The 22,195-nt window shown below is 37.6% G+C and overlaps 1 protein-coding gene across 1 annotated transcript; it reads left to right on the top strand.

Annotated features, from left to right (window-relative positions):
* The first annotated feature begins 5,139 nt into the window (after positions 1-5,139).
* LOC145987124 (uncharacterized) lies at positions 5,140-6,268 on the top strand. Its single transcript, XM_083121613.1, has one exon. It carries the CDS (start codon positions 5,192-5,194, stop codon positions 5,990-5,992), a length of 801 nt encoding a protein of 266 aa, XP_082977739.1. The 5' UTR covers positions 5,140-5,191; the 3' UTR covers positions 5,993-6,268.
* The last annotated feature ends 15,927 nt before the right edge of the window (positions 6,269-22,195 follow it).

The raw sequence follows: 22,195 nt of genomic DNA on the forward strand, positions 1-22,195 counted from the left end.
AACTATTCCATATATGTTGGTCATAGGCGTGCGCACGGGAGGGGGGGGAATTGCCCCCTAATCACGGACGTTCGCAGATTTTTCCACAAAGGGACAAGAAAGGTATTTTTTTCATGGGGCATATTACCCCGATACTAGTGCTGTCCCCTCTAAAAACACCACTTGAATTTGAAATTATCGCATTCCTGTGTCCCCATTACATAATAATTAATGTAAATTACTATGACTGAAATATAATTATATTTGTGAAATATATACTTTTAGGTTGACCTTCGTTTTCGAGGTGTGGTCATCCTTGCCCCCCTCCTAGACGTTCCATGCCCCTATATTATTATACTTTCACCTAGAAATTTTGTGGAGAGCTATATTGTCACTGTTATTAAACAATATTATACTCTAAAAGGAAAGGGCGCAACCACAAGGGGACAGGGGCAGGGGGGCATTGCCTTTTGCCTTTTTCCAACCTTGGACGGAAATCAATTATAGGGGGGGGGGCATACATTGAAGTAAAAAAAGCAAGACTAGCAGAATCTATACTAGTAGCAGGACAAAAGGATACTCAAGACGGAAATAGTTTTCACGTACATCTTGCATTATTTCTTCCAGACGGTCAGGATCACTTGCAGGGGGTTACAGAGGGACAATTGTTCCCTCGACTTTAAATTTTATACAAATAAAAATACATTTCGTAAAATTTTCTTTCTCGCTTCGCTTGCGGTACCTGCTTTTCTTGCAGTCTTGTCAACTTCCGAGCCGTAGCTAGGAAGTAGCGGGAGTTGGCCCTGGGCGCCGAACAATCTGATTGAGAAAAATTGTAAAAGAGAATGCCATGCCGTCCCATGAAATTTTTTGCGCCCTATTAAATCAATACTGTTTTCAACTTTCAAAAATTTGGATCGAAAAATTTTCTTGCTCGCAGTTTCTTTTCTCCAATACATTGTAAATTACCAGAGAGAAAGTAAGAACAAATAAGTAATGCAGACGATTGCTGCTATAACAGTTTGGTTTGGAGGAAAACGAGCGCTCACATTTCAGAGACAATCTATATAATTTTTGCTCTTGGTTTGTTAAGGGGCGGATGAATAGATTACGTAATGTATTTAAATAATATGTTAATACCTAGGTATATATATATATATATATATATACACACACACGCGCGCGAACACACACACATATGTATATATATATATATATATATATATATATCACATCAATGCAAAAAACTATCAGAGAGTCTGCGCACGTCTATGATGTTGGTACCTTCTTCTAATAATAGAAACAAATTAAAATAACTGTAATATTAAATTAATAATTAAAATATTAATTAATATTGTTATTACATGAATGGGAAAAAGACGGCATATGAATAGGAATATAACCGCACATATTCATTATCTAGCTCATGAATAGTTCAGATCGCTTCAATTTGTACAAAAACAACTGCCCTGGCAAGGTGATTGTGAAACAGATAAGGAATTGAATATTTATTGAATAACGAAAAAGGATGTTAGATCCATTTGACGAAATGAAAAGCTCTTAATTTAATATTTAATCATATTACTTAAGTAGTGGTGTGCATAAATCTTATTTGATACAGTCATCCAAAGTTGTTTGACCCCAATGTAATCCTTCCCTTAGAATATGTTTGACGGAAATACACGTCTCTAGATTATAGGACAGATGCTAAACAAAACAAGCATATTTACATTATTTAATTTTAGTACTTCGTAAGTCTCTCGTAGAAGATTCGGACTCCATGGACACCCCGCCTCCCCTAAATAGTCCTTGGCTCTCAGTTGTATTGCGATGTTCGTCAATGTGTGTTTTTCTCGTCTATGGTTTTTCTTCTTTCAGACACTCGGAAAAAGTTTTGTCTTGTAACAGGAAACCTGTTATGGTCAGACTCTTGAGCGGGGGGAGAGTAGCGGACAGGGAACCTTGTGGTCTGCTTCTTTCGACAGAGCAACCCCTCCCTCCAGCAAAGGTCTCCCATGCAATGGATTTGCCTTCGAAGGGGGAAATGGAATCAATATTGGTAAGACTAGGAAGGATAAATGACATCTGTCCGCTGCTTTTTTCGAGCGACGCTGATACGGGCTCTTAAGTTCAGAATCCTGAGTCACGTAGAGAATCGCGAATCAATATGATCCCGGCTTCGGTGGTAGGGCGTTGACAAAAACAATACATTCGCAAGTAGATGTGTATCGACAGAAGAATACTGTACCAGACTCTCCTACGTCGTCGGGGTTGCGCATCTTTTCTCGGTACGATTAATCACACTTGGTTTCCTTGTGGCGAAAAATGTTTCGTTCGGTTAGCAACCGCGGATATGGGCGTCCGTCGATCATACTTGGCACTTTCGCTCCTCGGATAGCGCTCCTGGCCGGGGACTTTCACATGTCGGGCGTCGTGTGTCTCTCCTTGTCTCGGATGTCGGCTTCCGACGGCTAGCGTTCCCGGGCTCGTCGCTATCATCTGGCGGTACCCTCTCTCTTCAGCGTTGGCTTGGGCTCCTTGCTCTCAGGCGACGGACAACTCTACGTCGTTACTGATGGGCGTTGGTAGGTGGGGCGATCGCGACGAATGGTGTTGTAGACGTCGGTTGGTTTGCATGACATGGTGCGTCGTTGGTGTTGGTGACGTCGGCTGGTTTGACGGTTGGGAACCCGACGTTTCCCTCTCCTCTTATCCTTCTAGCCGACCATGGCTTTTGATGTTCGTTGTGTCACAAAACTAATAACAGCGTAAGGTTATTAGTGATTGATGTAGGCACTGTCACCTCACTGGCAGTCACACACTGATGTTCGTACAAAAACAAAGTCCACAGTATGCGGAGGTGTAGCGCGGAGATGCTTCCACTACAAGAATCGCGGTAAACTGTGTCGAGGTTTTGGGTTCCGATGGTTATAGTATACCTATTTTGAAAATGTCAGTTGTGAAGAACGTTAAAGACGCGTCGCTTCCCTCTGTCTCCAAGGTGGTTCAACCCGAGTCCATTGTATTCTGGCCCAACCCAGCGCGTGTCCATAGCCAGGTATCTTCCCGTCTGCTCGGCGCCAGAATCGTAAATTCGGAGGTTGTCCGTGAATTGTTCTCTTATAAAAAATTATGTCTTGCGTCCATGATATTATTTTGATCATCGTGAAATTGAATCCAGGTGTCTTCTATAACATGCCGCTTCTGTGGTCCAAGTTTCAAGTATATCCGCTGACTGGAAACGAAGATATACGATAAGGCTTATATTTGCACAGGTGGGTCGTAAAGAATGAACCTAATTGACGATCGTTGGCGTGACTCAAGACCTTTTTCTCCTGACCCCCGTTGTCTCGCAGAATTTCACTTTTCCGAAATATACTTACGAACTTTTAAATCTAAGAACTGAAATCTCAAAACTCACGCCTTACAACAGTAATATTGATCGATACACGTAATTAAAAATATTGAACAGTGATTTACACATCACTGAATACAGTGACACTAATATATGTCTTCAGCCTGTCTTTCGAATTGGCAGTCAATTTTAGGTGAGCGTATGCACTATGCACCTCATTGATTAGAAAATATGACATCACATGAGCTACAAATTTTCTTCATCATGTTTCAGAAATAAAAAATATAGGAAAAGGGATCAATAAGGCAAAAATTACCGAAATATGTTGTTTCATGTAAAGTGAAATAGCAAATATGTAACATGTGTAATATCCTGCCAAATATGTGAAAATATGCAACATAAAACTTATGCAAAATCATGTCAGTTATATAATTCGTTGACATTTTCCTGTTCAAGGTATGTATCTAGAAAGGAATATAATATGTAATTACATACAAATCCGAGATCTACTTATAACACAGGTTACTACTCGTTATGCACTGTAAATATAATTGTCTGCATGCTAAAGATATGTGCATAAAAACAAGCGGGACTTCACGGTTCGAAAATGCCGGAAGCTGTGCAGGCCCGTAGCCAGGCAATGGCCAGGCGGGGGCTCTGCCCCCTCTGGCACTGCTGTCAGCCCCCTTGACATTAGGTCATTAGGTAAAACTATTTTTGTATAATTAATTTGCAGTGAAAAGTGAAAATGTAGGCCGCAGCTATTACATTCATTCATCTTGTTTATGAGCCGAAGTCTAGGTAGAAGATTCAAAGAAAGTTCTTTTTAAGGGAACTTCCTTATCTGTACCTTAGCTGCCCCTTTCACATCTGCGTCGAAGATCAACAGCTCCCAACTTTTGGGAACGAAGGGAGTTTTATTACTTCGGGCAGGGGTGTAATGTACTGTAGGCACTATGATTGAATATTGTGTAATTTTTCTTGTATGATATAAATATCTATCATCAAAAGTGGTATGGAGATAGAAGTATTTGCATGATATTTCTAAGTCTTACATTGACTTAATGACCCCCCCCCCCCCACACACACACGTAATTTACCTTAATTTAATATTGGAGATCAATTCTAGCTATGGGCGTGAATCTGCGCCATGTCGCGCCCTCTGCAGGCACGCGCTATCTCGACCCAGAGCCAAAATGAAATCACTGTTTTTGGGTATTTCCTTTCTATTATAACATGTTTATTTATTATCTTTGTCTTTGTTAGCTAGATGTCTGACGGTTCTTATGATTTTCCTCTCCCAGAAATCCTGCGTCCAACTCTGCAGATTACTGGTTAATGTATTTTTGTAGGTATATATATTTATGTATGTATGTATGGTAGTGCAAAGTTGGATTGAAATCTTTGAGCTCTAAATGTTGATTAAATTTGCACAATATTTTTGTCCTCAGCAACTGAGACCAACCAATATTGATATATTCTATGTTTTCTAGTTGTTTGTGTAGGCGTAGGGCGTAGCTTCGATTCTTGACTAAGATTTCGCACTGACACCCACCGCTTTCTCCTCTGTGATAGTGATCTGTACTTCATTTATGTGTGTGTTTGTTGCAGGAGGAAGATAAAATGTTATGTGTGAATTTCTGCTTGCTGTGAAGATTTTCTCCACGTGACGCCAAGAATAGCCCGTCCAAGAAGTTACAAACGTAGTAGCCTTGTTGTGTAACCTCAGGCAGAAACGAAGACGAAAACAGATAAAAATTTTCGCGTGTCACAACGAAAACAGGTTTCTAAGAATTGAGGTCAAGTTCTAGATCAGGAACGAGGAAGAGACCGCCGCTCTCAGTCACCCGCTTCGCTATGCGCGTGTTGCTGGCGGTCGTTGCTCTGGCATTCGCCGCAGTGTCCCACGGGAGGAACCTGGTGTTCCCGGACTTCCCGGAGGAGGCTTATTCCGAGGACGAAATGCGCTGCTTCGGCGAGAAGCGAGTGTTGTGGAAAAACGACGGAAAGTGCTACAAGCTGCTGACCCAAGGTCCGTGCGCGGAGGAAGAATGGCTGGTGCTGGATAAACGAAGCGCCGCGCAGGAGAAGATAGTGCCGGTGTGCAAAGTGTGCACGTGCTGCGGCGAAAGCACCCTCAGCGTGTTCTGGCCCGAGGAAGAAAAGTGCCACTCGATAAAGGAGAGCCTGTGTCCCGCCGGCAACGTGCTGAGGAACGACCCTTTCGGCGACGGGAGGTGCCACTGCATATCGGACCCTCCCCACGCGGCGTGGCGCTCGGACGGCGTCTGCCACAAGCTCCACTGGAGGGGCCCCTGCAGCCCCGGCTCCGTCTTCGTCCACGACCCCCACGCGGGAACCAACCGCTGCGTCCCCAACGCCTGCAGGAAGGAGGGCCAGGCGCGCTGGGAGGAGGACGGCAGGTGCTACGCCCTGGGCGAGCAAGGGCCCTGCAGGGACGACAGCAAGTTCAACGTTCACCCGATCACTTTTCTGCCATCCTGTTTGTCTAAAACCAACAACCTGATTGTGGTACCCCCGAATTGCCGTCTTGACCAAGCCGGTGAATGTCGAGATCCCATAGACATACCTGATCCAGGCCTTTCGTTCATTGAAGAACTATTGCAATCCAAACCTAAAAAAGGTAATTTCTTCTGATAATAATGTCAATCGACCATCTGTAAAGCTGCATAGAATCAACTGCCAATCAGGCTTCTTAAGGTTCTCCATGAAGTTTTCTACACATGCTTTCGGTATACTTAAGTCAATCTTAAATGGTGTTTCAGGTAGATAAACAATTACTTATAGATAGTGTTTCGTGTAAATTGAACTGCTGAAGATGTTTCGCATGAAACCGTATGATTCAACAAATGTTCCTTTGCTATAACTCTGCTGACAGTGCTATGACATGGTTTTATAAGAAAATAAATTAAAAATGGAAGAAACGATTTTATCATTCAACAACTGATAGGATAACAATTCTCGTTCAATTGCTTCCATTGTTAAAATGCAGATTTATTATTTAAGGAAGTTGTTCATCGACATTAATAGTTTAATGTTGTCAATAACCATCTGGTGCGCATACATAGGTCATCATTGAATAGATACGTGTGTCAAAGGTAAGTAATAGAAAATAAGTTTTTAAACCCTTTTATGCTCTATGACTTCGAATACGGTAACCAAACACACACATATTGTTCAGCATTAGGTGCAGAATATGGGTGGGGATATGGAATCACAATATTGATTCACAGATTATTTAGAGTACTTCACTACTCGTATTGAGTTCTAATCCGGAGTTAAAAGTGAGTTGCGTGCTTTTAATCTAAAAGTAAATGTCAGTAGTACTGTGTGCATGCAACGAGGCATATAGAGGTGTGGAAGTAGTAGTTTCGCACATTCTCGATAGCTTAAATAGTGGAGATGGTGTGATCGTCACCACGCTTCGGATCGGCGGCCATTACCCTGCAGCTACCCATTCATCGGTCTGGGTGTGCCATTCATTAGGAGATATAGACGGAAAAAAAATATTGCCTTAGATCACCTACTTCAGGAATCAAACTCAGCTTTTTTTTCAACTTGAACATTATTTGTCCTTTCCAAATAAAGGCTGAGCCTCCCCCATGGCGCAGTGGTAGCGTCATTGCCTTGTAATCAAGGGATCCCGGGTTCGATACCCGGTGGAGGAACAAGTGGTTCGGATCCCACTTTAAACTGTAGGTCCAGCCCCGGTTAGCCTTACTGTGCATAAAGTGGACTTAAAACAGCAACTCAAACCAAACTAAATAAAGGCTGATCTAACTAACTAACTCTCTAGCCTTCTTAAACCCGAAGGTTCATGGCTGCAGCAACACAGGCCTTCCATCTTTCCCTATCTTGAGCAAGATCTATATACTCTTTTCCATCCCTACCGATTTCCCTTAGGTCCATCTCCACGTTGTCCCTCCATCTTCGTCTTGGCCTTCCTACTGGTCTCTTACCATCAGGTTTCCCAACAAGAATCCTGTAAACTCCTCTTTCCTCTCCCATTCGTGCCACATGGCCTGCCCACCTAAGTCTTCTTGATTTAATTATTCTAATAATGTCTGGACACGAATACAAATTATGTAGTTCTAAATTATGTAACCTTCTCCACTCACCTGTCTCCTCATCCCTTTTAGGTCCAAATATTTTCCTAAGGATCTTATTTTCAAATACTCTCAATTTATGTTCCTCTTTCAATGTAAGGGACCAAGTTTCACACCCATATAATACTACAGGCAAAATTACTGTTTTGTATATTTTAACTTTTAGTTTCTTAGATATTAAACGAGAAGACAAAAATTTATGAAGAGAGAAGTAACATGCATTTCCTGAATTAAGCCTACTTTTTATTTCCTCTTTAATATAATTTTCATTTGTTAATATTACTCCTAAGTATTTGAATTTGGAAACTGTTTCAAAAGAGTTGTTATCAATAATTAGATTTTGATTATTACCTAACACTTGGTTTCGGCCTGTAAGCATATATTTAGTTTTCTCTTTGTTAACTTCCAAACCTATCTCTTTAGCAGTTTTGAAAAATATTTTAGCATTATTCTTAATTGTATTCACATCATCCCCCAATAAGTCTACATCATCTGCATATGCTAACAACTGAGTCACACCATTTAATTTTAGTCCTTCTTTAGTTTCGTTTACCTTTCTAACAGCATATTCTAAGGCAAAATTAAAGAGCAATGGAGATAATGCATCTCCTTGTTTTAACCCATCATGAATTGTAAATTTGTCAGACATATTAATACCCACACGAATTTTACTTTCTGTTTCACTGGTGCATATTTTTATCATACTAACAAGCTTCTTAGGTATTCCAAACTCTACTAATATATTATATAATTTATCTCTTTTGACCGAATCATATGCTTTTTTGAAATCAATGAATAGCTGATGGACATTTTGATTATATTCCCACTTTTTTTCAAGTGTCTGTCTGATGTGAAAAATTTGATCTGTAGTTGATCTGTTCCGTTTAAATCCACATTGATAATCACCTATAATTTCATTAGCATATGGTGTTAGTCTTGTTAAAAGAATGTTAGATAATATTTTATATGTTGTTGAGAGTAGAGAAATTCCACGGTAATTATTGCAGTTCATTTTATCACCTTTTTTAAACACAGGAACAATTATGGATTCTTTCCACTGTTGAGGGATTTCTTCTTTATTCCATATTAAACAAATTAATTTATGAATTTGACATATTAATGAATTTCCACCATATTTAATTAACTCAGCTGGTATTAAATCAATGCCAGGTGCTTTGTTATTCTTTAGCCTTTTAATAGCATCTTTAACTTCAGTCAAATTAGGTTCTGGAACTAAAGGTTCTGCTGTGTGGACTTCATTCACTTCTGATTTATCTCCTACATGGACATTTAAAAGGTCATTAAAGTAGTTCTTCCATCTATTTAGAATATCGCTTGGGTCAGCTAGAAAATCACCGTCTTTATCTTTTATCAAGTTTACTTTAGGTTGCCACCCCTTTCTAAACTCATTTACACCTTTATATAAATCTCTGATATTCTTATTTTTGCTGTTTGTTTCAATTTCGTTAATTTTGCTTTTCAAGTAATCTCTTTTTTTACTTCTAAACGTGCGGTTAACTTCTCGCTTTATTCTATTATAATTGTTTAGATTTGTATCATCAGAGTTATTTAACCACCTAAGTCTAGCCTGATTTCTTATTTCTATTAGATTATGACATTCATTATCAAACCATGGCTTACTTTTTCTTGGTTTATGGTATCCTATACTTTCTTTAGCTGCTGATTCTATTGCATTACGTATGTGCTCCCAATTCTTATTTACGTCTGTTTCATTTATATTTTCATCATCATTTAAATCCTGCAAAACATCAAATCTATTTGACAGTTTAATTTGGTAATCTTTCTTAATTCTTTCATCAGTAAACTTTCCTGTATCAAATTTTATAACTTTTAGATTTTGTTGCTTATGATTTATCACTGAGAGTCTTTCTCTTAATTTAGCAATTACTAAATAATGGTCACTGGCACAGTCAGCACCTCTATGTGTACGAACGTCAATTATACTAGTATGTCTTCTCTTATCAATGAGAATATGATCTATCTGATTATGAGTTTTACCATCTGGAGAAGACCAGGTATATTTATGGATATCTTTATGTTTAAAAGTGGTACTTTTCACAATTAAATTCTTTGAGGTTGCAAAAGTAATCAATCTTATACCATTACCCTTACTTAATTCATGAAGTCTTTCTTTACCAATCGTGGGTTTAAATGTCTCTTCTTTGCCAATCTGTGCATTACAGTCACCTAACAGAATTTTCATATCATACTGAGAAAATTTAGCAAAGACCTGTTCTAACTCTGTATAAAAATCATCTTTAGTATTATCATCTTTATCTTCCGTTGGTGCATGTATGTTTATTAAAATAATTTTACACCACCTACCCTGTAAAACTGCATATGATATCCTATCATTAATAAATTCTACTGTTTGAAGAGCTGAGATAATTCTATTATTTATGAAAAAGCCTGTTCCAAAATTATGATTTTCAGTACCACCATAGAAAAAAGTATAATTTTTAGTTTTACAATTCCCTTCTCCTGGCCACCTAACTTCCTGGACAGCTACTACATCTAATTTATACTTCACTATCTCATTAACTGTACACTGAAATGCCCCAGGCCGGTAAAGACTCAGAACATTCCAGGTGCCTAATTTAATATCCTTATTCCTAATGTAGATATTATCCTTAGTCCAGGGACCTCCCAAAGTAGTCCCCACCCGGAGATCCGAACGGGGGACTATTTTACCTCCGGAATATTTTACCTTGGGAACATCCATGGCCTTATATTGCTGATTCTTGACATGGCTTTTTACAGTGCAGAGTTGTCAGCTCTACGCCTAACCCCCAATATGAATGGAGGAACTACTACACAAGACAAACACAAACACATTAGACAGCACAATTACTACACAAGACGAGCACAAACACATTAGACAGCACAACTACTACACAAGACACACACAAACACATCACAACTATAACACATTATAAACACAAACACAATTACAACAATACTTTTAAAATATATTTAATACAATTTAAGATTACAATTCCCACTTCACATTTTCAGACTGGAAATACATCTAGAAGCACAAGTTACAAATGTAACTGTTTATATTCTAATCTACAAAAGATTGACGCCAGGGTCCTGGGTTCGAATTCTGGACTGGGCATGGATGTTTGTGAGTGTTCATTCATCAATTTCATCATATCATCACTCATCCCATAATGCAAATTAGCCAAAACTAGCACAAAAAGCAAAGTAAAATAAAGCAAATCAATCAATCAATCTACAAAAAATTGTTAATTGTGTAAGAATTTCAGACTAAAATTTACCTAATCATCTTTAAAATATCTTATCATCCGTCTGTGTGATATTGTTCTGCAAAGGACACTAAGAAACTAAATGGATTGAGAGAATTCTGTTTCATTTTCCACGCAGCTTTCTTATCCTTCAAAGGCTGATCTAGCCGTGTTTTCATCTCCTTCAACACAATCAACCAAAGACATTATCGCCAATCAATTCCGGATTTTAACATTTCTCTCTTAGAGTTAGCTATTTCCTGGTACGAATTCAGTAAAATCCTTTCATCACTTCATATAGACTGATATTGGTCCCCCGATGGTGTAGTGGTAACATCCTCGCCTTGCAATCAAGGGATCCTGTGTTCGATACCCGGTGGAGGCATGTAGTGGTTTGGAACACACTTTAAACTGTAGGCACAGTCCCGATTAGCCTATTTGTGCATAAAGTTGGTTTACAACAAAAATTTAATACTATTGAAAGTCAATATTGGGGCATGGTGCTCATCACATCGGCCGAGATCAAGAAAGTGTGGGGCCCTAACTCCACACCCACTATACGCCTTCATGGCGTGGTGCAAAGCCTAGGGGAGCTCCTTTTACTATTGAAAGCCAATCCACGAAGAGTAATGGTTGTATTGGTGCTGGAATCATGGATAGATTGGGGGGGACGAGGAGGTGATCGCCCTGTCTGAGACGGCCTATTTTACTTTTCATACATTGACAAATATTTTTTTCAATTTATATGAAATACAACAGACATTGTGGTATTTTGAGACACATGCAAGGGGACTGGAGGGGAAGGCACCCCCAAACTGCATTATTTTATTGGTTTGCAGGGTGCGCTATGACGCCAAGTGTTCCGGGTACGAATCCGAGCCTGGGCATGAGTGTTCTTTGTGAGTGTCTCTTCATGAATTTCCTCATATCCCATACTCGTCCTCATCTTCGCGATTAACCGAAAGTGGCAGTTAAATAAGTTAAATAAACCAAATTAATCATTATTCGTCTTTTGCAGATCTTGCTAATTTTCGCAGCTGGAATGAAATAGAGCAAAAATAAATTGCTGCATTTTACGAAAGATATGACAAGGCCGTAGTTCGAAGTTTACGAAGAATAGGATAGTGGGGACAAAATGACACAACTGGATATAGAGGTTGACGAGATGCAGGAATATCTCAAAAGATGGGGGATGATGAAAGTGATGGACAACGAAGAAAGGGGGCGAAGAAAGATAATGCTATATCCAAAGTGGACGTTTACCACCCACCTCTTTTACTTGTACTAAGTTTTACTGATAGTAATTATCATAAAACTGATCATTTGATCAGTCCTCTTTGAGATATAATTTTAGCAAGGACGACTTTCTACACCTTTACTATGAATTAAAGAGTAATCTTGAAACTATTGATATTTCTAATGATCTGAATACTATTGTCGAGTCCTTACATTCTTATGTACTAATAGCTGTAATGAGAAATGTTCCTAAGATGGTGTATCATAAAAAAGAAAGTTGTTCTCCTTGGATAACACGTAGTATAAAACGTATGCTTAACAAGAAGAAAAGGTTTTATTATAAGTACATTAAAACTAATAAACTTACTTGGTATGCCAAATTTTATTTATTAAGGAAAGAAATTAACAGAAATATCAAAAATCTAAACCGCAAGACACTGATCTTCAGGAATCTGATTAGTATTTTAATCCTATATTTCCTCCTCTAATCTGTGAGAAAGATATAATTTGGGTCGTCAATAAAATTAAGACTAGAAGTCATTCTGGTCTCTACAATATACCGAATTATATTTTCCAAGGATGTAGTGATATACTTGCACCTGTCTTGTGCTTAATTTTCAACAAATCATTAAAAACAGGCATCTTCCCCAAATTATGGAAGGATGTAACTGTGGTACCAATTCAAAAGATAACTGGAAACAGCAAAATTTCTAATTACAGACCGATTACTATTGTCAATATTTTTAGTAAGATCTTCGAATCTCTTATACACAAATCTTTATATATTAATACTAATAGTATAATTAATTAATGTCAACTGATTATTTTCAATCCTTTTGTAACAAGATTCAACTATACTTGATTTATCCAAAGCTTTTGATAGTGTCAACCATAATTTATTAGTGCAGAAACTCAACAATTATGGATGAGTTATCTTTGGAATAGAACTTTCTGTGTAAGGATTAAATCAACATTTTCAACTCCAGGAAAAATACACAAAGGAGTGCTCCAGTGATCTCCATTGGGACCTCTTCTCTTTGCTATATATTTGAATGATATTTCTAAAGTAATCAAGCATGCTAAATATATATTTTATGCTGATGATATCAAGATATACACTGAAATAGACACTGATGATAGACATGTTCAGTTGTAACCTAATCTTAATGCAGTCAGTAACTGGGTGGCTAATAATCAACTTGTAATTAATACAGAGAAATCCTTTATTATCACTTTTACAAAGGAAAATTCAGTGGTGCAGTTATAATTATAAACTAGACTCATGTGTAGTTAAAAGAGTTAAAGTTATTAAAGATTTGGGTGTCGTTTTAGACATGAGGCTTGATTTTAAAGAACACGTATATGAAATTGCAAGAAAAGATAGAAAGAAAAGCGGCCACTTAATTAACAAATGGTCGAATGCAAACAATCTATTATTGTTAATTCAGTCATTCACTGTGTATGTAAAGACTATTTTGGAATACAGTACAACAACATGGAATTTTGCATGTAACAATAATATGAAAGACATACTAAAAAATGTATAGAAAAGATTTGTCTCATTTTTATATTTTAAATTCAGACATTTTAGGTTTTATTATAAGTAGGAATTTGTTAGAAAAACTTAATATTTCGTGTCTCTTGGAAAGAAAAAAATATTAACGATTACAATTACATTTCCAAATTAATTAGTGGAAACTTGATGTAACACATTTATTATCTAAAATTACACTAAAGACACGTCATTATGTATTCCGAAACAACTGTTCTGCAATTTCGGTCATTTCTTATTTTAGACATAATAGGTATTTGATTTTCTTATATCCCAATACGGTCATAATCCACTGGAGCCTAGTAGATAACTTTTATTATGATAATAACATGTGTAATTTTACTTTTAACGTGTTTTTTTAACGTCTGTGATTACATTGAACTTTTTAAATTTGTATTTTTCTTTATTTTAACAAAATTGGTCTTGTCACTATATTTTATCATGTAGTACCCATTTTATTATTTTTATTATTTGTAATATTGTGTATATAATATATCATCACAAACTGCTGTATTAGGCATGTACGCCGTTTTTCAGCAGTTAAATCAAATACTTAAATAAATAAATAAGAAGGTGACGAAAGTTGTTGGCCGACGAAATATAAGATTAACGAATGATAGAGCAATTGAGGATGGGGTGCAAAAATAACTTGAGGCGAAGGTTTAACCTTATTAAGTATTAAAGGAGTCGGAAGGCGACCACCTCCTCCGAGCACCTGGGATGTTGTGGTGAGGGGGCACAGGTTCCAGGTACGTATCTAATAATTTGTATGTTTCGGGGGATACGAAACAAGGATTTCAGAAATAATAATAATATTTAAATTAATACGTTAATATAATTGATAGGTCTATTCATAATATGTATATTAATGTTGTATTGTTATTATCACATGAATAGGTAAAAAGAAACACTAAGAATAGAGATATAACGGCATGTACAGTATTCATTATATAGCTTACAAAAACAACAAAGAATTGAATATTTATGAAATAACAAAATAGGTTGTTAGATCCAATTGACGACAAGTAAAGTTCCTGAATAATATTTTATGCATATTATTATAAACGTGCATAAATTATCTTTGTTACTGTCAATTACAAGCCATATGAACCCAATCTAATCCTTGCCTTCGTGTACGTTCTGTGGAAATAAATAGACCACGATTGTGCAACAAATGCTAAACAAACATATTTACATAATTTAGTTTTAGAACTAAGTATTTCGGGGTTCCGGACCCCCTAAATGAGCCCTTAGTAGGACCTTATCTTATTTTATTAGATTTTTATACAGTTAGAATACAATAAAACCACTATTTGAACATTTTCCAACACACATAGTAAAACAGTGTGCGGGCATATCTCGGTCGACAAGTCTACCGTACTAGCACCAGCGAACAAGAAAATAAATAAATAACTAAATATTCTTTAAGCTCAAATAGGCATTTCTCAATATTATTTAGCAGTGCTATAAAATCCGGTTGTGCAGGCTGTGCTCCAAGCTCTGAGGATCCGCATTCAGCTTTTGTCAACTCAGAAAGAACTCTATTTTTTATTTTATTTTCTAGTTTTGTACTACAGTTAAATAAAACTGAAATTGGGAAAACGAATGTTTTTTTCTATCGGGGCTATTCACCAGATATTTACATTTCTGTGCTTCCTGCTTCCTTGGCGCGGGCGGAAACTTCACTTCCGGTTTTGAATAGAATAACATGGAGTTCGTAGGTGTAAAGGCAGTGTGAAAAGTGTGTAAAGTCAGTGAAAAGGCGACAATCATTGTGTAGCTTTTGGTTACAACACGAAGTTGGGAACTATTTTTTTTTTGTCTCGGGTATCTATGCATACTTTTCAGACACATCCGATACGGAAAAATCAGTGGATTCAGGCAGTAAAGCGAAAGGACGTCACAAACACTAGGGAATAGGCTCTATAGTCGACACTACATCACCGGAATCAAATGAAAATATTTTACGTGTTTCGAAAAATAAAATAGCCTAAAGCACATGTGTTGACTATATTTAAAAAATAGAACTGTTTGTAATCATTCAGAATTCCAAAAATTATAATTTTAAGTTAATTTAATGTAATCAATGTAAACTTTATTAGTAAATTGTTTACTAACTTCTCAATTCTTTTCTTGAATGACACTTGCAAAAGTTAATAATAAAATACAATAACTGTGCATTTCAGTATTGTAACTGTTGTGCTGAATATGCACTAGGCTTGTGGATCGAATAGCATGAATAGATAAGTAATAATAATAAATTTCGAATAAAATTTGTTTATTTCATTAGTTTAGTAATTAGATATTGTATAATAGCATTTATAACAGTTGTAATTATTATTATTATTATTATTATTATTACTATTGCCACGTTTCGCAACTTCCTAAATTCAAACTGGCGTTAACCAGCGATACACAATGCACTTTCACCTGCACTTGCGCGCGCATGTGTGACTCGCTGTGACACAGACAATGGCTACACGAGTAGTGTTGCCCACGAGACGAGACGAGACGAGACTTTGGTCTGTCCCGTCCCGTCTCGTGAAAATGCTGTCTCGTCTCGTGTCTCGTCTCGAAAATATTCGTTTGTCCCGTCTCGAAGGGTTCTGTCTCGTCTCGTTTTGTCCCGTCTCGTCTCGTAAAATTGATCCGGGATAGCATGCCAACAAAAGTCAAAAGTAGCAGAAACACGAAATATTCTTCCGGAAAGTGGGATAAAGCTCCAAATATTTTACCCATTGCGTGGTGAGAATAAATAAGGTTCGTTAATCATGAGGACATTAATATTAAAAATGCGGTTTGTTGGTTACTGATTGCTAGGTATCTTATGAAATCTACCTTGTGGTTTTTCTCGCTTCATACAACTGTCTATCCATCGTACATTTATACCAAGTTTGTTAGAACCTGTCCCGTTTCCCGCGCTAGCGATCGCTCGACACTTTTGGTGCCAATGAGAAACGAGAAAAAAGTCGTCTGCTGGGCAGCGAGGAGCGAATGGAAGCCAGAAGAGAGGAGCTTACGTAGACGTTGTTGCCACGTTGCGAATTTAAATTTGCTGCCTGGCTTTGGCTTTCCCCAGCACGGAGTTCAGGCGGTCTTCAGCAGCAACACCGCTTGGTTTATGCTAGAAAAGCCAGCGATCAGCTACCGCGGGAAGCCGGACAGGTTGTAACAAACACGGTATAAGTGAGTGCTCTTTTTCATTACTGATATACCTTTTGGAAGTCTTGAAATGTTTTCCAATAGACCTTCTTTCTTCCTGAATGTCGAACTTCCGTGCACTATGAAAAAGTAAATTTTTTCTTTAAATTCTAAGCTTGGCGCTGGGGAGCAACAAAAAAGTTTTTAAATGTGTAGTACGAACAAAAAAGACTATTTAAAATTTCAATATTTAGTATATTACAAATAGAAAGCATTTATTGTTCTTAACACATTGACTGCCATGTGTATGATATGTCATACACATGGCTTCTTGCTTCTGGGCCACGTGTATGCTACTCCATACACAAACAAGAACCTGATTCTTGGCCGCGTGTATGGAAACGCATACACAGTTCAAGCAAAACTATATGACTGTTAAATAGCCGTGGTGTACAGCTAAGATGGGGCAGTAATAATTTTAATTTCTGTAATGTCTTACAAGAGTAAAAAAATCTTCAAAACTTTATTTACGCTTACGTATTCTTTTCACTAGTACGAATGTATTGACAACTAAAAAGGAAGGATAAATGCGTAAATACACTTTTTTCTGGTTGGAATTCACAGCAAGCGATAATACATTGTGGAATACATTGCTAGTACATCATAATTCTTACAAAACGATTTGTTATATAATATTTTTTTGTAAGCTTATGTTTCTCTTAGATATATAGATATAAGGATGACATATTTTGTACCGAACACTTTGGAAGTTCAATGATTTTTGTTGAAACACTCCCGGCACATAAAAGGATTTTTGGGACATTTGTCAAATACTGTCTTCACCCACCTGGCAAACTTCCTCCCTGTCGAGTCCGAATTTCCACTTCTGCCATAGATTTTGTAGCAATGTACACAGCGTCCTTGCTTCTTTCTTCCATTATCCCCTACTTTGTCTATCAAGGGATGAGTTGGAGTTTTTCTGCCTTGTTGCTCAAGTAAAGTGAGTTACTGTCCAGGAGGTAATTATTCAGAAAGAATATTTAGGATTACAAGTTCCCTGAATTTATTTATGTGTATATTACTGGACTGGATGCAGTCACTGTAGAGAATGTAGGCATTCACGAGAGCCGTTCCCCATATAAATTCAATAATAACTTTCTTGTACCATTTTGTAGTCTTTCGCAGAGCATTCCCATATAAAGCCAACTGATCACTTACGTCAATGAAGTACTTGCCAGTATTGTAATCAACAATTGCGGTAGGCTTTCTAATTTCTGAACCACATCTTTGTGTTACAGTTACCTCTTCAGAAGAGTGAGCTGTAGATAGGACTAACACATCTCTCTTATCTTTGCACTTCAGAATAGTCACACCTTCCTGAGTTTCCTTTCCTACAATATCACCTTTCCTCAATTTATCTTGAAGAACATCTGCTGGCAAATATTTACGGTTAGACCTAATTGTACCGATCAGATGGGTATTATTGTAAATGCCAAGGTAAACAAGAGGAACGCTGGTGCAATAATTATCTGTGTAAAGGCGCCGGCCTTCACCGAGAAGATGTCTTACAAGCTGTAACACAACAGTTTCAGGAACTGACATGTTACCGGACATGTTTATATTTCCAACATAAAGAATAATGTTCCATGTATAGCCCCTGCTGGTACACAACTTGAAAACTTTCACTCCATATTTATTCTTTTTGGAAGGGATGTACTGCCGAAATGAAAATCTTCCCCGCCATGGTATCATACTTTCGTCGACACTATTTTACCCTGGTGTGTATATTTCTTGGAATCGTGAAATGAGTTTGTTGGTGATGTTCGTAATTTTATGTAATCTATCATTAGGGACAACACGTGAATTGTCTGCAAAATGCCACATTCGTAGAAGCAGTTCAAATCTGTTTCTACTCATTATACTTCGGGAAAGATGAAAATCATATAAAGCATTAGTGCTCCCGTAGTCTGATAATTTTGGTACTTTGATCACCACAAAATTTTAAAACAACGTGATATTCGGAAAGAACAAGACAAAATGTGGTAACACAAAGCGAATAATTACGTGTATGAAATCAAATACACGTGGCATACAACGTCAAATTGAAAACCTACGCCGCGTGTATAGAAATGCATACACACCACAAAAACCTCAATAATGGGCTCAATTTCAATTGTATTGAGATATTATACATACACATTTCATTCACAGTCGGTCAGTAACAAGAAAATCGGATTGGCCCAGAAGAGATACATTTTCAGTTACATGGTGGCAGTTTAATATTGTTAAACATCTTCTATGACATAAGTTTCAACAAGTGTTTCTTTGTGATATTGTGCTGTTTCTTATGCTCAGCTTATGACGCACATACTTCTTTGTTTTCCCTTTAGCCTCTAAGTCCGGTACCACCACCGCTTGATCTAATTTATCCTTCGGCAGGCACGCATCTAGAAATATATGTCGGAGGAGGGTGTCTGAGCCAAGTGTTTCAGAAAAAATGATAATAATAACATTAACGACAACAATTAAGCAAATGTTTAAATTAATGCATTAATACAGAGTGTCCGAAAAGTCACGCAACCCGGTGTTTACGACCGTATAACGGAATAGCGAAACGGAATGAGAAGAAACGCTTTCTGCCAAGAGAATGTCCTGTATATTGGGAAAATTTAGAGAGACAAACATATGTAAGAACATGCATATTTTAATAACAAATAAGCAAAGTGTTGCCAAAGGCGGAAAAAAATATTTGCAAATCGTGTATATTGATGCACAGAACTCACTGAGGTAAATTATTGCAACATTTCACAATACCAACGAACAATTTTAATGGCCATCTAATGAATTTGACAGAAAAAGAACTTTGACGAAGTTTCAAAAACATTGCAGAAGGGAATAAATGGGCTGTTCAAAAAATCGATGTTTTCACAATATTACGCAGGACACTGGCAACACTGTTGCTGTCACGTGTCACTAACAGATGTGTTTCACCTCAGGCTATCACACTAGGGCACTTTTAAAGACAAAGGAGAAAGTTGGTTATTCTCGAACATATGCAATAAATTACATACACCTTGCAACCCTGAAATGTGGGTATCCCTAAATGCTTCTCTTACGCAAGAATATGACGATGTTCGGATATATTCTTTAACAATAAACACTCTTTCCTGTGTAGAATATGGCATTTTAAAAACACACACACGACGTCAGCATAAGTAGACACAATCTGGAAAGCCGTTCGCTGCAAACAGCAACCACCTAAGGCACAGAAAACATAACAATTGATACACGTTCTTCTGTACCTCCCTCTTAAGTGCAAGTTTTTTGGCTTTTAGCTTCATAAAAAGGTTGAAGGTAAGATTTCCTTAAGGAGCTCTCATCTGGAAGTGACTTCCCAGTATATTTTTGCAAATATGATTTCACGACAGGATTGTTAAGTTTCGAAAGAGGTATTCCACACGCTATAAATGTCCTTGCTGTCTCACTGAAAAATGCATTCGTATTTCTGGAACTCGAAGATGCAAGCGCCTCACCAATGAATTGCTGTCGCTTCCCACTTTGTAGATGCTGCACAACCCGAGTGCGTTGGTGTTTGTCATCTACAGCAATATAAATATCACACACATCACACCTCAGAACAGATCCATCACTCTGAATGCCGTCACCACTAAACTGTTTAACAATGTCCTGAAGTTTCCCAACATTTACTTTATGTTTTAATATGGTGAACAAGCAAATCCGATGCATCGATCAGTCGATCAGAGACTGCAGTTACCTTGCTAGCTGAGACGGAAACAAACAAAAACAAAACAGCTTTCCTACAACAATTCGAAAACAATACAGCATAGGACAAAAAGAGCACAACCTCTAGAATTGTAAGGCGTCATTGTTGGCACTGTTTAAAGTCCGCGCGCTTACTACATTAATGTCCAAGAACTGAAGAAAGCCGATTCATTGTTGTGCGGTAAACAAGAATCGCTTGCCAAGAAGCCGTGGCTCGAATGTGGGTGGGGTTAAACAGCGCGCGAGTTGTATTTTAAAAAAATGATAAAGATGCAAAAAGGGCGAAAAGGTGCAAAAGCTTCTGAGATTGTGAAAAAGGTGGAAAAGGTTCTGAGATTGGGAAAAAGGTGCAAAAAGGTGCAATTGAAACACCATGAGTAGAGTTCAATACGTGCTTATTTTGTGGATGACTCACTTTTTTACCTATTTTCACACAAAAAAAATTAAGGTGCAGCACCTAAAATTCCTAGCTCTAGTTATAAGAAAATAATATAAATGATGAAAATAATGCTTCTAAGAGTTTAATTTTCTTGCAAAATAAACGTGACGTTGGAAGAAATGAATCTTCTTAAGTATTAGAAACAATGTGAGGCACTTATTGAAGTGCAATTCTCCTGTAGGAGAATTCTGCTCTATGTGCTTTGGAGAACACATTGCGCACCTTTGGTACGTCCAGGACTTGACGTTTCTTCTCAATGGCAAGAACAGCCAAATGAGGCAGTCTGCATCCAGCATCCTGTCTCGAGCAAGCCTTTTCAAAGATTTTAAGGACAACCATCTTCGTAACGCTGAAGAGTTTTGGGCAAAATTTGTGTTTCACCTTTGAGGGAAATGTTATCACAGGATAAAAAATCAGACAAAGGTTACAGTTATCTCATGATTCAAGAAATATTCTGACCCTGGCAATACTTACTCTACCACTCCAACGTATGTCTGTGCTACCCAATTACAGGCACCTATGGAGTTCTTGGGAAGAAGTTCTTCGATTTTGATATGTACGAGAAAGAGCGAACCTGCATCCAATGATTGAAGAGTGGCAAATCCTAATAACCGTTCTTTTACCTGCCCGCGATATGTTTTGAATCGAATACTAAGTGTAATTTGCATTTTAAGGTTCACGTTCAATACATTTCCAAATAATATCCCCTCATTAGCTTCAAGAGTATCGAAGAAATTCCATTTGTTAAGGTTTCCTCAGACTCATCATCTCGAAATTCAAGTCCCTGAATAGTAAGAAACAGCGATGAATCCACAACAACTGACATGTAGAGTCGAGTTTTCTTCGATCACCTTTGGTCCTTCCTACCCAGTGGAAGCACTTTAAACTGTAGGTCCAGTCCCGATTAGCCTTACTGTGCATAAAGTGGACTTAAAACGTCAAATAAACCTACCAACCAAATCTTGAATCAACTTTGAATGTCTTTTACTAATTAGCGTTGTCACTAACGACCACGATTAGAATAATTTGCCCGTACTACAGATGATGTCTTGCGGTCCTCAAAATATTCGTGATGTTTTAAAACCATCCACATTCAACATTTTTTCCCAGTTCTTAAGACTGGTTAAAACTTAGGTTAATCTCGGCTATTACAGGGCATAAATGAATGAGAAATCACCTATGCCCAGGTCGGCGCTCGAATTTTGGACGAAGCAAATAAATATTTGTTAACCAAGTTGATATTATAAGCAGGAAAGTGATATCATGCAGAATACACCACTTTGAAAAGGTGAAAATCGTCATACTCTTATAAAT

This window comes from Lepisma saccharinum, chromosome 4 (assembly GCF_977018435.1).
Source record: "Lepisma saccharinum chromosome 4, izLepSacc3.1, whole genome shotgun sequence".
NCBI lineage: Eukaryota > Metazoa > Arthropoda > Insecta > Zygentoma > Lepismatidae > Lepisma > Lepisma saccharinum.

Excerpts from the sequence above, each read along its gene's own strand:
- LOC145987124 (XM_083121613.1), top strand. The coding sequence starts at position 5,192 with ATGCGCGTGTTGCTGGCGGTCGTTGCTCTGGCATTCGCCGCAGTGTCC.